We start from the raw sequence: 13,529 nt of genomic DNA on the forward strand, positions 1-13,529 counted from the left end.
GGCCAGTGCAGCACTGCCTCCATGCTGCTCTTTGGTCTGAGCCACAAACAGGGGCTGTGGTGGCTGCTCTGGCACTGCTGCTTGTTCCCCAGACCCCATCGGGCACGCTAAGGCATGCCCCACATCCCAGCACATGCTCCATGGCCCTGGGGCAGCAGGCAGTGGTGTGTGATGGAGCACAGACATTGCACAGTCCCATCACACATGGGGACAGTCACCAAGCACTGCTGTGACACCCACAGCGGACATCGGGCTGCTGTGCGAAGTCCTTTGTCTCCTTAGAGGGAAGATGTCTGAGAAATCACCCTGGCTGGGGCACAGTGACACTAAAAGCAGCTCCTGAATCGAGGGAGCCGAGGGAAGGGCTGCCCTGGGGAGAGGCCCCAGGGAGCCAACTTGCACTCCTCCCTCAGCCCCACTGCCAGCCAGCCCCCCTGGGACCAGGGCAAGCCTGCCACTGGCACCCCTGACCACGGACTATCCTGAAGGGCTCCCCCGGCTGAGAGGAAGCGGGGTGCAGAGAACAAATATCATTGCCTGAACATTGCCAAGAACAAAACCAGCCTCTCCAGGCTGGGACTAGTTGCTCCAGGACCCCTTTCTGACTGGCAGTAGCCTATCTCTGCCCATTGCCGTACCCGGGCACCTCTGTAGTAGTGAGTAGTGCTGCCCTCTGGGGAGCTTAGCCAGTGCGAGAAACAGATCTCTTGCAAGTCACTTTCTTGCCTTAAATTACAAGTGTGAAGACAGGGATTAGTGGGAACGGGCCACATCCAACTTTTGACACTTACCTTGTGTTTTCCTTCTCACATGGTTTTCCGGGCTACCCAAGAGGTACCATGACAGTTCAGAACATAAAAGGTGTGTCAGCCTCCAGCAACTCCACGCTCAGAGAGGCCATGCAGGGCTGAGGAGCCAGTCCCCCCCAAGCCCCTGGGCAGTGTGTTCCCTTCTGAGCCCCCTGCCAGGTGACACCGCACTGACAGACACCTGAGGCCTGCAAGCACCAGCGAGCGCTGGGTGCAATGCAGCTGCTCGCTGCCACGGGGTGATCCGCACCCACACAGGGACCCACGGAACAGCCCCAGCTGCTGCAGCTGCGAGACGTGGTGTTGAGGTGGGACTGCAGCAGCCACTCCTAATGCACCGTCACTCCTTCACGGAGCCTGTGGAGGTTTGCTGCAGCACTAACCCTTCCTTTGTGCACCTGAGATAAAAGCAGGTTGGTTTCCAATTTGCAGGGAATGGGGCTGGAGAAAGGCACGGCTTGGCTGTGGGAGTGTCAGTCCGATCCTCAGGATCCAGGAGAAGCACATCCCAGGGGAGCAGCGCCTCAGCATCAAACTCAGACAAGCCCTTGGCACGAAGCCGTGGCTGGAGACAGTCAGGCCTGCACCCCGCTGCGCACGTGTGCCTGACACGTGACCAGAGCCCACCGCACGGGCCAGTGGGTCACCGGCCGTGGCCTCACCCTGAGCATGGCAGTGGAGGAGTTGAGGTTGACAGTGACACACCTGCAAAAACAGCCAATCCGCAACCAGTCACACCTGAGGGGGCAAAGGGGAGCGGGCAGAGGAGGTCTGGTCACTGTTGATCTTCGGAGCCAAACAGACAGAGAAGGTATTTAACCCCCTGCAGAGCCCTTAAAACCCCTTCTGAGCTCCAAACCCCAACAGCTGAGGAAATAGCGGGGTGTTTTCCTTACCTTTTCTGCAGAGTATCGCTTTCAGCTGACTCTGGTAGAGCCACTATGACTGAAACAACAGTTTACTCCGGGTGAGTAACTAGGGAAGGTTTGAATTTGTTTTAATAAGACAAGAAAAATGTTCTCTGGGTTTTGTTTCAGCCTTATTTATAAAACTGACCCATATTGTTACTTGGTTGCTTTCCCTCTATTAAAGCAGGCGGGAAGGGAAGGCAAACTGGCCTCCTGCTGCCTGCAGAATCTGAATTTAATTTGCACTTGTACTGCTAGGCAGTTATTTAGGACAATAGAAATATAAAATCCCGATTTGCTAAGAGCTTAATAAGCTGTCACACACAAAATAGCACAGTACATTACCTGCTAGGTATTTCTGGCAGAATTATATGATAGAAAGCTAAGGTTGCCATTGACAAAATCGATCATAAATGCTCAGAAACATTTTTGCCAAATACACAGACATAATAAAAGAGATGTTGAAGGGGTTACCGATAGCAGAAAGGCAGCCACCCTGGATGGCATGCAGAGCTCGCTTGTCCCTAACACCAGGGCCCTGCATAGCTCTTGCAGGGCTCCCAGGCCACCCCATGTCCCATCCTGCCCTGTCCCCATTCCTGTGGGCACCGCCTGGTGCCCCTAACCCATCTTTGCCCTATCTCCCTGCAGCAGCGGGCTTGTCCATATTAAAAACCCACACTTGGACTCAATGGAGGAGGACATTCTGTATCACTTGGACTTGGGAACCAAGACGCACAACCTGCCAGCAATGTTTGGGGACATAAAGGTAAATAGCAGGTGAAAGAGTGAGGTGGCAGATCCCAGCCCCTCATCTCACACCTCTGCTGTCCCATGCTTGGGCCCTCCTGCCTTGGATGCTTCCGCTGGGGACAGGGTTCAGCTGCTCAGCAAAGGGACTCAGTGACTCAGGGCAGCCTGGGCAGGGAGGTCATCTACCCTTGCTTGTTCCAGGCAGAAATCCCAATAGACAATTATCCTTTTAGAAACCTGTTCAGTTCCATAGAACTGGTTTTGTATTGGCCCCCATATTGGAGGACAGATGGAGGAAGCATTTGTCTAAAGTATCTGTTCATCATCTACTGGAAACAAGAGAAAGAGGATGTTGTATTTTTGGCCAAGACCTGCTGTCAAAACCAGCCTGTCACGACTGCCTCCTCCTCCATTTTAAATTGGAGCATTTCCCCAGCAGCACAGGGGAAGAGCTGTGGTGCCCCAGGGCTTCAGCAGCCCTGCCATGCAGGGGTTCCCACTCCCCTGCACCGCTGGCAGCCAGATCAGCATCGGTGCCCTTGCAGCTGCATGTTGGTCTCCCTCCTGTGTTCAGGGAGCATTTTATCCTTTAATATGTAAAATTTGTCCTTTTTCCTCTGTGACTTTATGGCCTCTCTGTCATCAGCAGTACTCACTAATTGCAGCCCACACTGTTGATGGAATAAATTAAATGATGAGCTACTCTAACATCTGGGTTTGCTTTGCAATCAGTAGGAACACTAACAGCGTAAATTTGCTAAAATATTTTAGATTTTTCCAAGTACTTTAGATATCCAAGTACATGCAGCTGTACAGGTGTCTGGACCTAGCATAGTCACAACCCTAAGGGAGTAATAGCTTGGGTATAGTTTTAACTCTTGGTTTTGAGACCCTCAGTTGTTCTGATGTCCCCTGGCTGCCAGTGAGGAAACAGCATCCTGCTGTGCTCCATGGGGAGATGTGTCTGGCACAGCCTGCCACTGCCAAATTAAGACTGAATCTTGGTACCTGTTTTAGCTAAGAAATACCAACACATTCATGTTTTACATCCAGTTTGTCTGCATTGGTGGAAGCCCAAACAGGATGAGGGCATTCGCCCAGTTCATGCACAAGGAGCTGGGACTGGCAGGCGATGGGGAGGACCTGGCAGACATTTGCGCAGGGACGGACCGCTATGCCATGTACCGGGCTGGGCCAGTGCTCTCCATTAGCGTAAGTACTGCACTGTGCTGCGCTGCACTGCACTGCAGGTGCTTTCCATCCCAGGCACTCATGACAACCCCTGCCCGTGGGGCTGCTGCTGTCATGGTCCTGCAGCAGGCTGGCATGAAGCTCTCTCTTCCCTTCAGCAGGGAGGGTGGCTAGCATGACCTTTCCCTCTCCATCTCCCGCAACTCCTGCCAGCAGATTTAATTCTTTTCAGTTTCAGCCATTATCACCAGTACAACCTTCCAGCCATGGTAAAGCGTCTTCTGTCTGAATGATATTTCTCGGCACCTTACATGTTCAGTTCGAAAAGCATTGCAGTAAAAATGTACATGCAAGTATTTTGTTCAGCTCAGCAGCCTGGCAGTTTGAGAGGCAAAGACCACTTCCCACCATGCATGAAGTATGAAATATTGCTGGAAGTATTACACTGACATGAGCTTTAAAGTTAAAGCCTTGCTTTATTATTAATTATTCTTTAAGAGAAGAATTTTTTTGCACCACACAAAATAAAAAGCAAATACAGGCTATGCTGGTGAGTGCTTATGCCCCAGGGATTGTCCTGCCATCATTTCTTCAGGTACAAGATTGGTCTTGAATCTGATTCACAGGAGCCAGCGTCACTCATGTGACAGAGCTCACGTTTGGTCCCTCTGACAAAACATAACCAAACCTGATCGACGGAAATGCCAGAGGGAATCAATCTGACAGGATCTCAGGGGAAAAAGAACCCACAAGTTTTGCTATTCCCCTCTCTCGCAGCAGCTGTGACACAGCTAGAGGAAAAGCCTATGCTGAGCTCTTGGCCATGCACCAGTTTTGTGCCAATGCGGAAGCCATCCACCGCTGTGAGGGGATGCCGGGCAGAGCGTACAGCAAGCCTCCCCCAAAATGCTTCATGCAGAGCAGCTGCCAGCATCACATTTTTGCAAGTTGCTTAGAAACACAAATGAACTCAAACCAGAGGGAGGAGCACAGTTTCCTGCTTTGAATATTTACAATGAGAATAATTTTTTTAGGTATTGGCAGATAAGTCAGGCCGATGTTCCAGAATAAGAACATACAAGAAGTTTTCATATTTAAAACATGATACAAGCCTAATAGACCATCAGTCTCACAGCCAAATGAAAAGAGACAAAGCAATGTGAAAACTGACTGCATACATTAACTGTGCTTCTTTATACGTGGTTCCTTCAGGATTTTGAACAGGATAGCAAAACCAAAAAAATGTGAGGCATTTTTCAGGGGAAAAAACAAACCCCACACCACCAAACACCTTTTGTTTCTAAAAGTAAAGCTGAGAAAAGCACGTTGTTTGAGTGATGAAGCAGAAAACAAAGATGATCAAGTGCAGCAGCGCTGGGCAGAAAGTAGAGGCAGCCTCGACAGCTCCAGATTTGCAAAACATCTGCCAGCCTGGCAGAGTGGCAGCGGAGATGGGGCAGCAAGGCACAGTGAGCTGTGGCAGAGGATGGGGAATGGGCTGGTGCCAGTGGAAGGGAGAGTCTACAGGCAATCAGGCAGGCACAGGGAATGGAGTGACCCCAAGGTGGGTGATGTGAGCCAGGAAGCAGGATAGGTGGCCTACAAGGCTCAAGACGTCACGTAGCAGATGCCTGACCCCGAAACCAGTCCTCAGTGAGAGGCACAAACCCATCTGCTGTCCTTCATGCTCAGCAACATGGGCAGAGGTGCTCTGGTGTGGGGTGAGGACAGGTTAGGAGGCACCCAGAGAAGCAGAGGCTCAAGTTCTCCTCACTGAAATTCACCACTCCAAGAGTACAAGCAGGACACAACAAAGAATGGACATCAGCATGTGGCATAAGGATGGGCACTGGAAGGAAAGACCTTGGAGCGTTCAGACATCCAGATGCATTTGTGGTGAGATCTTTCTCAAAGGAGAGACACCGTTTGCGTGCCTGGTGTACTGGTCCCCAGGCATGAATACCAGCTCTATTGATAAGAAGAGCCTTAAAAGCATCAAGGGGAGAAGAGGGTTAGACTTTTTACCTGAACAGGTTACAAAGACCCTGAGATGTCTCAAAAAATTGGTGTCATCACTGGAAAGAGGCCACACCATAACTCTGAGCTCATTGCAGTCACATACCTGTCACCTGCCACAGTATCACGTTTTTCATTTCTCTCTTCTCAACAGCATGGGATGGGTATCCCTTCCATTTCCATCATGCTTCATGAACTAATTAAACTTCTGCACCACGCAAAATGCCGAGATGTTACTATTATACGCATTGGTACTTCCGGAGGTTTAGGTAAGTTACCATGGTCTTTCTTCAGAGAAAAATAAGTTGCTACTAAAAAAAAAAATCTCAGCAATAGGTCATGCAGTTATGAGCTCTAGCACTTTGTCAGGTCCCCAGGTACCAAACAACATGATATTTTGTTTTGGGTTAAAACCCAGCAAACTTCTAGTGACTGGCTTAGCAGAGTGCATATTTTTATAATGAACAAAGGCTTTGCATTCTAAACAATTGGATATCACTTTTCAAACTGGAAACACTTGACTGGAAGGTGCCCACTAGACCTGTTGTTTGCGAACAGAGAAGCACTTGTGGGTGATGTGGTGGTTAGAGGCCATCTTGGGCACAGCAATTGTGAGCAACAGGTAGTTTTCAGTTCTTGCAGCAGTAAGGAGGGGGTCAGCCGAACTGCTGAGTTGGACTTGTAAAGGACAGACTTCAGCCTGTTTAGCAGACTGGTTGGCAGAGTCCCTTTGGTGGAAGTCCTGAAGGGCAAAGGAGTCCAGGAAGGATGGACATTCCTCAAAAAGGAAATCAAGGTACAGGGGCAGGCCATCCCCATAAAGACAAGCCAGCAGGAAAGAAGCCCAGCCTGGCTGAACAGACGAGCAGAGAGCTTTGGCTGGAACTCAGGAAAAATCAAAAAAAAAAAAAGAAAAGTTTTATGACCTTTGGAAGAAGGGGCACCTGCTCCGCAGGAGAACTACAATGATGTTGTGAAGATATGATGTTATCCTGGCTTGTATCAGCAGTAGCATAGCCAGTAGGTCTAGGGAAGCAATCTTCCCCTTGTAATCAGCACTGGTGAGGCTGCACCTCAAATCCTGTGTTTGGTTTTGGGCCCCTCAGTCCAAGAAAGACATTGAGGTGCTGAAGCAAGTTCAGAGAAGGGCAATGGGATGAGGGGTCTGGAATACAAGTACCATGAGGAGCAGCTGATAGAACTGGGGTGGTTTAGCCTGGAGAAGAGAAGGCTCAGGGGGGACCTTCTTGCTCTCTACGACTACCTGAAAGAAGGTTGTAGTGAGATGAGAGTCGATCTCTTCTACCACGTAACAAGTGATAGGATGAGAGGAAACGGCCTCAAGTTGTGCCAGGGGAGGTTTGATTGGATATGAAGAAAGATGTCTTCACCACAAGGGTTGTCCAGCAACCCGGAATGGAACAGGCTGCCCAGGAAAACGGTGGAGTGACCATCCCTGGGAGTACTTAAAAGACATGTAGACGTGCCGCTTAGGGACATGTAGCAGACTTGGCAGTGCTGGGTGATGATCTTGATGATTGATGATCTTAAAGGTCTTTTCCAACCTAAATAATTCTATGTTCAACATCTTTGTCTGTGACATGGACAGTGGGATTGAGTGCGCCCTCAGCAAGTTTGCCGATGACACCAAGCTGTGTGGTTTGGTTGATACCCTGGAGGGAAGGAATGCCATCCAGGGTGACCCTGACACACTTGTGAGGTGGGCTGATGCCAATTTATGAAGTTTAACCATGCCAAGTGCAAGGTCCTACACCTGGGTCGGAGCAATCCCAGGCACAGCTACAGGTTGGGCAGAGAAGAGATTCAGAGCAGCTCTGTGGAGAAGGACTTGGGGGTGCTGGTTGATGAGAAAATGAACACGAGCCGGCTTCAGTGTGCGCTCGCAGCCCAGAAAGCCAACCGTATCCTGGGCTGCATCAAAAGCAGCGTGACCAGTAGGTCGAAGGAGGTGATCCTGCCCCTCTACTCTGCTCTTATGAGACCTCACTTAGACTACTGTGTGCAGTTCTGGTGTCCTCAACGTAAAAAGGACATGGAACCGTTGGAACAAGTCCAGAGAAGGGCCACGAGGATGATCAGGGGACTGGAGCACCTCCTGTATGAAGATAGGATGAGGAAGTTGGGGCTGTTCAGCCTAGAGAAGAGAAGGATGCGTGGAGACCTCATAGCAGCCTTCCAGTATCTGAAGGGGGCCTATAGGGATGCTGGGGAGGGACTCTTCATTAGAGACTGTAGTGACAGGACAAGGGGTAACGGGTTAAAACTTAAACAGGGGAAGTTTAGACTGGATATAAGGAGGAAGTTCTTTCCTGTAAGGGTGGTGAGGCACTGGAATGGGTTGCCCAAGGAGGTTGTGAATGCTTCATTCCTGGTGGTGTTCAAGGCTGGGCTGGACAGAGCCTTGGGTGACATGGTTTAGTGTGAGGTGTCCCTGCCTGTGGCAGGGGGGTTGGAACTAGATGATCTTAAGGTCCTTTCCCACTTTAACTATTCTATGATTCTATGATCCTATGACCCCCAGCCAGGGTAGTAGTGCTGCTTGTGCCTGCAGAAGCTAGTGGTGGGCCATGATCGCCGCAAGCCAGAAGCAATTAAAATGCTGTTGCTCAGCACGTTCCCACAATTGCTCGTCTTGTGCTGATTCTGTACATTTTACTTGTACATCTGTGCTACTGCATGAATTTCAGTTATTCTCTCACATCTGTTTTACTAAAAAGAGCAACCCCACAGTCACTCATACATCTATAGAGATTTTCCTGTCATGCTGAATTTTCACAGCAGTCACAAGTGTTATGAGCTCTGGCTTAGACTCAGCATTTTTTTTCACAGGCATCAAGCCCGGGACTGTTGTGATCACAGACACAGCAATGGACTCCTCCTTCAAGCCACGGTTTGAGCAGGTGGTGCTGGATGACGTGGTGGTGAGGAGCACAGAGTTAGACAAGGACCTTGCAAAGGAGCTTCTTGCCTGCAGCAAGGAGGTTCCTGACTTCCCTACACTCATCGGCCATACCATGTGCACCTATGACTTCTATGAAGGTAAAACAACCTTTGCCTGTCCTTCCTCCCCACAAACATAATGCCAAGTCTTATGTTCTTCTGTAGGCAAAACTGTTCATGCTTTCAAAGTCTAAGAAGGGCTGCAGGAGCAGACCCACCTGATAATACATTAGAGGTTATTCAGTGGTCAGAACAGGGTACACCTTCAGAACATGCCATACCAGTTTTGGGGCTGTCTGGGCAAATTGGCCTCTTGTGCATCTGACAGTTAAATTTTGTAACGTTACCTGCAAGGCCAGTGCTGCTGTAGCTGATGGTGGATCATGAGCTAAGATCCACCCAGCAGTGGTAGCTCCCTGGGACAATGCAGATGCCCAGGGGACCTATTCTGCCCTGGTCCACCCATTCAGTAGGAGTTATGTGCAGTCACAGACCTGCTGAAAGCAGGAGTAGCTGCACCCTGGCAAAGAAAACAGCCCCTCATCCACAGCTGTGTGGTGAGCCTAGCAGATGGGTTGAGTGTTTCCTACAACAAAGATTGTAACTTCAGAACTACCAAACACTAAGGAAATGTTAGGAAGCTTGTAACATTTATGTAAACAAACTTTGGTTAATCTGGAACCATTTTGTTTGCAAAATTAAATGCTGATTGCAGAGTAGATGAAATGCAATAAATGAAGAATTAATAATCTCAGGACTATTTATAAACTGTTGGATCTGCTTGCAAATGCAGCCATCTGTGTATTGCTCAAGGCCATGTTTTATTTAAACAAAAATCCATTTGAGCGGATTAATAGTAGGAGCAGCAATAAAATGAAGTATGCTGCCCAGGTTAGCACAACTGCAGGTATACATTTGGCTTGCATGAAGGACTTTACATGCTGTGTGAGAGGAGTAGCTGTACTGGACATAAGTACAACTACTTAAGTAACTAGTCAAAGGAAAACTTAGGTGGCTTCAGACAAACGCAGGTACTGCTGAACTTTCCATTTGAAACTACACCCCATTAACTTCAACTGTAAAGGTATGCAGTGACACTTCTCTGCTTCCTTTCAAGGTCAGGGGAGATTAGATGGAGCATTGTGCTCTTTTTCCAGTGAAAAAAAGTTAGAGTACTTAAAAAGAGCTTACAATGCCGGTGTGAGGAACATCGAAATGGAGTCCACAGCATTCGCTGCCCTGTGCAGGTTGTGTGGCCTGAAAGGTGAGTGTTTCTGCATCCTTCCCTGCATTCCACAGCTTAACCCAACCTGAGGGTTTGATTTGGTGCGAGATTCAGACAACCCAAGGGCCAAAACCACATTCCTAACTATTTTAACTTGAAACATACACTAGAACAAATTTTGTGAGTCAATAAAAACCAAGTTTGTTTTAGAAGACCTGAGTGCATGTTGGACAAAACAAAACTTAATACTCCCTCCTCCCTTTCCTGGCCTTAAAACAAGCCTTGGCTACACAGGCCAGCTGCCTTCCTTTGTTTTGCTGGAAGAGCGTGAGTGGGGGGCACCCAGGGAGTGGTGCTGCAGCCAGCAGCTACCCAGGGACCCTGCCGCTTCAGCCTTCCCAGTGCGGCAGGATGCATTCCACAGCGAGCTCTGGGGAGGGCAGCAGTAGCAGAGCATCCACAACCCACGGGGCAGTGTTCTAAGGCAAAGGGTGCTCATAATCAGGCGTGAGGTAACACAGTGCTTCGGCCATCCTGCAGCCGCTGTCGTTTGTGTGGCACTCCTGGATCGCCTGGAGGGGGACCAGATCCGGGCATCCCATGAGCTGCTGTGGGAATACCAGCAGCGGCCCCAGCGCTTGATTGCAGCCTTCATCCGAAAGCAGCTGGGGCTGTGCCCTCCAGCAGGAAACAAGCTTTTCTCCACAAACTGATGGGTGATGCAGCACAAGCAGTGCAGGCTTGGTCTCCCATGCCAGGCACACCACATCCCCTTTTTCTGCGAAATGGAAAAGACTGACTTGGTCAAGATGCACTCCCATGGACAAGTGCCCTCCACGGCTGAGTGGGGCAGCTGGATCCAGTGAACATCACCATGCAGGAGCTGGAGACCTCCAAAGTGGCTTGAATTACACCAACAACCTGCTCACCCAAGGACAGCTCCAGACAATATTTGTACAGAAATTAAGAGTGTTTTACCAAACTGCATGCTCCTCAGTCCCATCTCCAGTGATCAGAAAGGACTGTACTGTTAGGGTCAATCCTGTCCACAGCAATCCTCCGGGAAGGAGTTCCCTCTTCATTTGGCATAAAGCCAAAAACTAAGTAAATGATGCACAAAATTAATCCATATTTGTGACTATTACTATTATTCATTAAGGATCTGTCAAAACCTGACATGTACAAGGGCATTTGAAGATAAGAGGGAGTGTGTGGGAAGCCCACTTTGCACAGGCTGTCCTCAAGAAAAGCAGACTGCACGGTTGGCAGCTTTAGGGGTGGGGAGCACAGAGACCTTTGAGATGGAAAGGGATAGGAAGCACAGGTTACTGATATATCCTTCACCAGATTTCACCTGAGTGCCAGGGACATCTTTCATGTTCATCTGCTAATCAACACACATCAACAGCCCAGAAACTCATTTGTAAGTGTCCCCACAAGCTGTGCCTGGGTGGCACAGAGGGTTTTTTTCAGAGGTCACCTACAGTCTGAAGAATTTCCCATCAAAATCACTTCTAGTTCTTAAGTTTCACTAACAAGCTTGCTTCCAGTTCTGCTAAGTCCAAAGTCTGCTTAAGAAACTTCTATACTAATAGCAATGTACCTTAAGTCTGTTGTGAAAATTTAAAACCACTCCAGGAAAAGAAATATGATACTTTAACATTTTGCCTAATTTGATAGGTGATGTTTGTTCTGCCCTAGCTTACGGAAACATAGATGCAGTCATTAACTTTGCAGGAGGTGAAGAACTCTCTATTTTCTAGAACAATGTGCAGTAAAGAGACTCTCGTTTTACTTACTTTGCTCTTAGCTTAATGATTATGCTATGAAATGTTTTTTCTGCTGCACATTCTAAGTTTGACACTGTTTAGGGCTTTCAGATGAGTCAGTAATTTACACAGCTCAGAATGCATGTCCTTGGTGAGCTCCTTTTCAAAATACTGACCATTATTGCAGGGCCCTCTCTATTCTTAGAGGGTCAGAACTGGCATCTCAGTCAGTTACGTTCTTCTTTTTTCTACAGATACATATATGTGCATATAAGCTTACGTGCACATAAGCTGGCACAAACTTGAAGTGTTTTGTAATGGCCAGATACCGCATCAACCGATCTTGCACCAGTTGGGTGCTCAACTTTCAGGCACTATTTAACATTTCAGCCAATTTTCTGCCTACCAAAATTCACAAATAAGTAGTATGCCTTGAAACTGAGCCACCTCACTTTCACAAAGAAGTTTTTCTCAGGCTTTAAAAACTCAGATTGTTAGTCAAACTGCATACACTTTATTCACTGGCATAAAGAATAGCTGACTTCTGAACTGTTACCCTCAGCGAGTCAAAACCAACAAAGTAGGGCTGCAAAAGATGCTGGTTGAGAAGTCTATTTCCCATTAACATTTTTCAAATCACTATTTTTATGTGCAAGTAATTTCACACATCTTTGTACAAAAATAACTTTCAATTTCATTTTTTTATAGCATTTATCCTGAAAACAAACATCCTTATAAGCATCTCCATTTCCTGAAGGGCTTTCATCACCTTTTGTGAACAGTGCTAAGGTGAGGACAACAAAGTAAGGCGAAACACCCACCTCCTTCCACAGGAGCACAGGAGAGAGGCACTTGGCCAGGCTAGGGAGAGTGGCTGAGGCAGTCTGCAGGAAAAGCCTCTAAGTGTGCTGAGCTAAATACTTGAAGCCAGTTTCACTGACCTGCTTGTTTTCCACGCATCACTGTTACATGAAAATCCCTCTAAAAATCTTCATTCTGGCCTCATTGTATCAATAACAAGCCCCAGCTCCTGGCTGCAGTGAGCTGGCACAGACTCATGTATGCTACACAGATGTAAGCGGGCTTCTACTCACTCTATTCCCTGAGAGACAACGGACAATCACAAGACAGTGCCTAAAAATCAGTGCCCTTTATTTAAAAACATGCCTGCTTCATTGAAACTTTCTTTTTTCATAAATGTCTTGGTATTTATAAAAGATGACAACTATGAGCTGAAAAGATTTTGCACCACTGAAAGTATCTTGCAGATCTGTTTTTAAAGGCAAGTTAAAAAAAAAAAAAAATCAGTTGCCTTAAGTTTGGAATCTTCTGTTCTGAGAAAGCAGTCTAGCAGCCAATCTGGCCTCTAAATAGAAGAAAAGCAGTGCTGGTCTCCCTGCAGGAACATCCAACAAGTTGTGAAGATGGCCAAGTATGTTGTAAGAATGAGTTACCCCAAATGAGATACCAAAATAAAATGCACAAATACACACAAAATAGCAATTCTAGCACAAGCATGCAAAATTACATTCAGAAGACACACAGCTCCCACGGCTTTTGGGCAGTCTCTGTAGCATTCTCTTCCCCCATTAAAATAACATAGCTTCAATACTCAGATTACGTTGCTCCTGTTCTTAAATTTGCTTGCACTCAGGAGTCTGTCGCATAGCTCTTCCCCTGCCTTTCTGGCACCCTTCTTACAGTCTCCGTCTGCTCTGACTTTGCATCCTTGCACACTCGTGCTGGAGCAAACCTCCCTCCCCCAGGTGCTGAGACACCTGCTGAGATCAGGCTCACGCTGCAAGATTTTGCCAATGTTACTAACAGTTTGAGTGTGAAAACTCAACATTGCTTGTCTCTGATTACAAAACATTTGGTGTAGAACCACCAAATATGT

The 13,529-nt window shown here is 47.9% G+C and overlaps 1 protein-coding gene across 2 annotated transcripts; it reads left to right on the top strand.

Moving 5' to 3' along the window:
* Window positions 1-1,613: 1,613 nt before the first annotated feature.
* On the top strand, window positions 1,614-10,988 carry UPP2 (uridine phosphorylase 2). Of its 2 annotated transcripts, XM_057415616.1 has the most exons (7): window positions 1,614-1,776; window positions 2,369-2,486; window positions 3,524-3,682; window positions 5,832-5,946; window positions 8,528-8,737; window positions 9,756-9,902; window positions 10,404-10,988. In XM_057415616.1, the coding sequence occupies exons 1-7, from the start codon at window positions 1,751-1,753 to the stop codon at window positions 10,574-10,576; spliced, it is 948 nt and encodes a 315-aa protein (XP_057271599.1). In that variant the 5' UTR covers window positions 1,614-1,750; the 3' UTR covers window positions 10,577-10,988. The 2 variants fall into 2 exon arrangements, with proteins under 2 accessions (XP_057271599.1, XP_057271600.1); XM_057415617.1 differs by lacking the exon at window positions 2,369-2,486 and having other exon boundaries at window positions 1,651-1,776.
* The last annotated feature ends 2,541 nt before the right edge of the window (window positions 10,989-13,529 follow it).

This window comes from Pezoporus wallicus, unplaced genomic scaffold, assembly GCF_028554395.1.
Source record: "Pezoporus wallicus isolate ANWC-B61680 ecotype Strahan unplaced genomic scaffold, APGP_CSIRO_Pwel_v1 contig_736, whole genome shotgun sequence".
NCBI classification, from domain to species: domain Eukaryota; kingdom Metazoa; phylum Chordata; class Aves; order Psittaciformes; family Psittacidae; genus Pezoporus; species Pezoporus wallicus.

Bases quoted from the DNA above. Each gene is read 5' to 3' on its own strand.
- UPP2 (XM_057415616.1), top strand. From the start codon at position 1,751: ATGACTGAAACAACAGTTTACTCCGG. The intron at 2,487-3,523 runs GTAAATAGCAGG...TTTTACATCCAG, and splicing joins CAATGTTTGGGGACATAAAG to TTTGTCTGCATTGGTGGAAG. The intron at 8,738-9,755 runs GTAAAACAACCT...CTTCCTTTCAAG, and splicing joins CACCTATGACTTCTATGAAG to GTCAGGGGAGATTAGATGGA.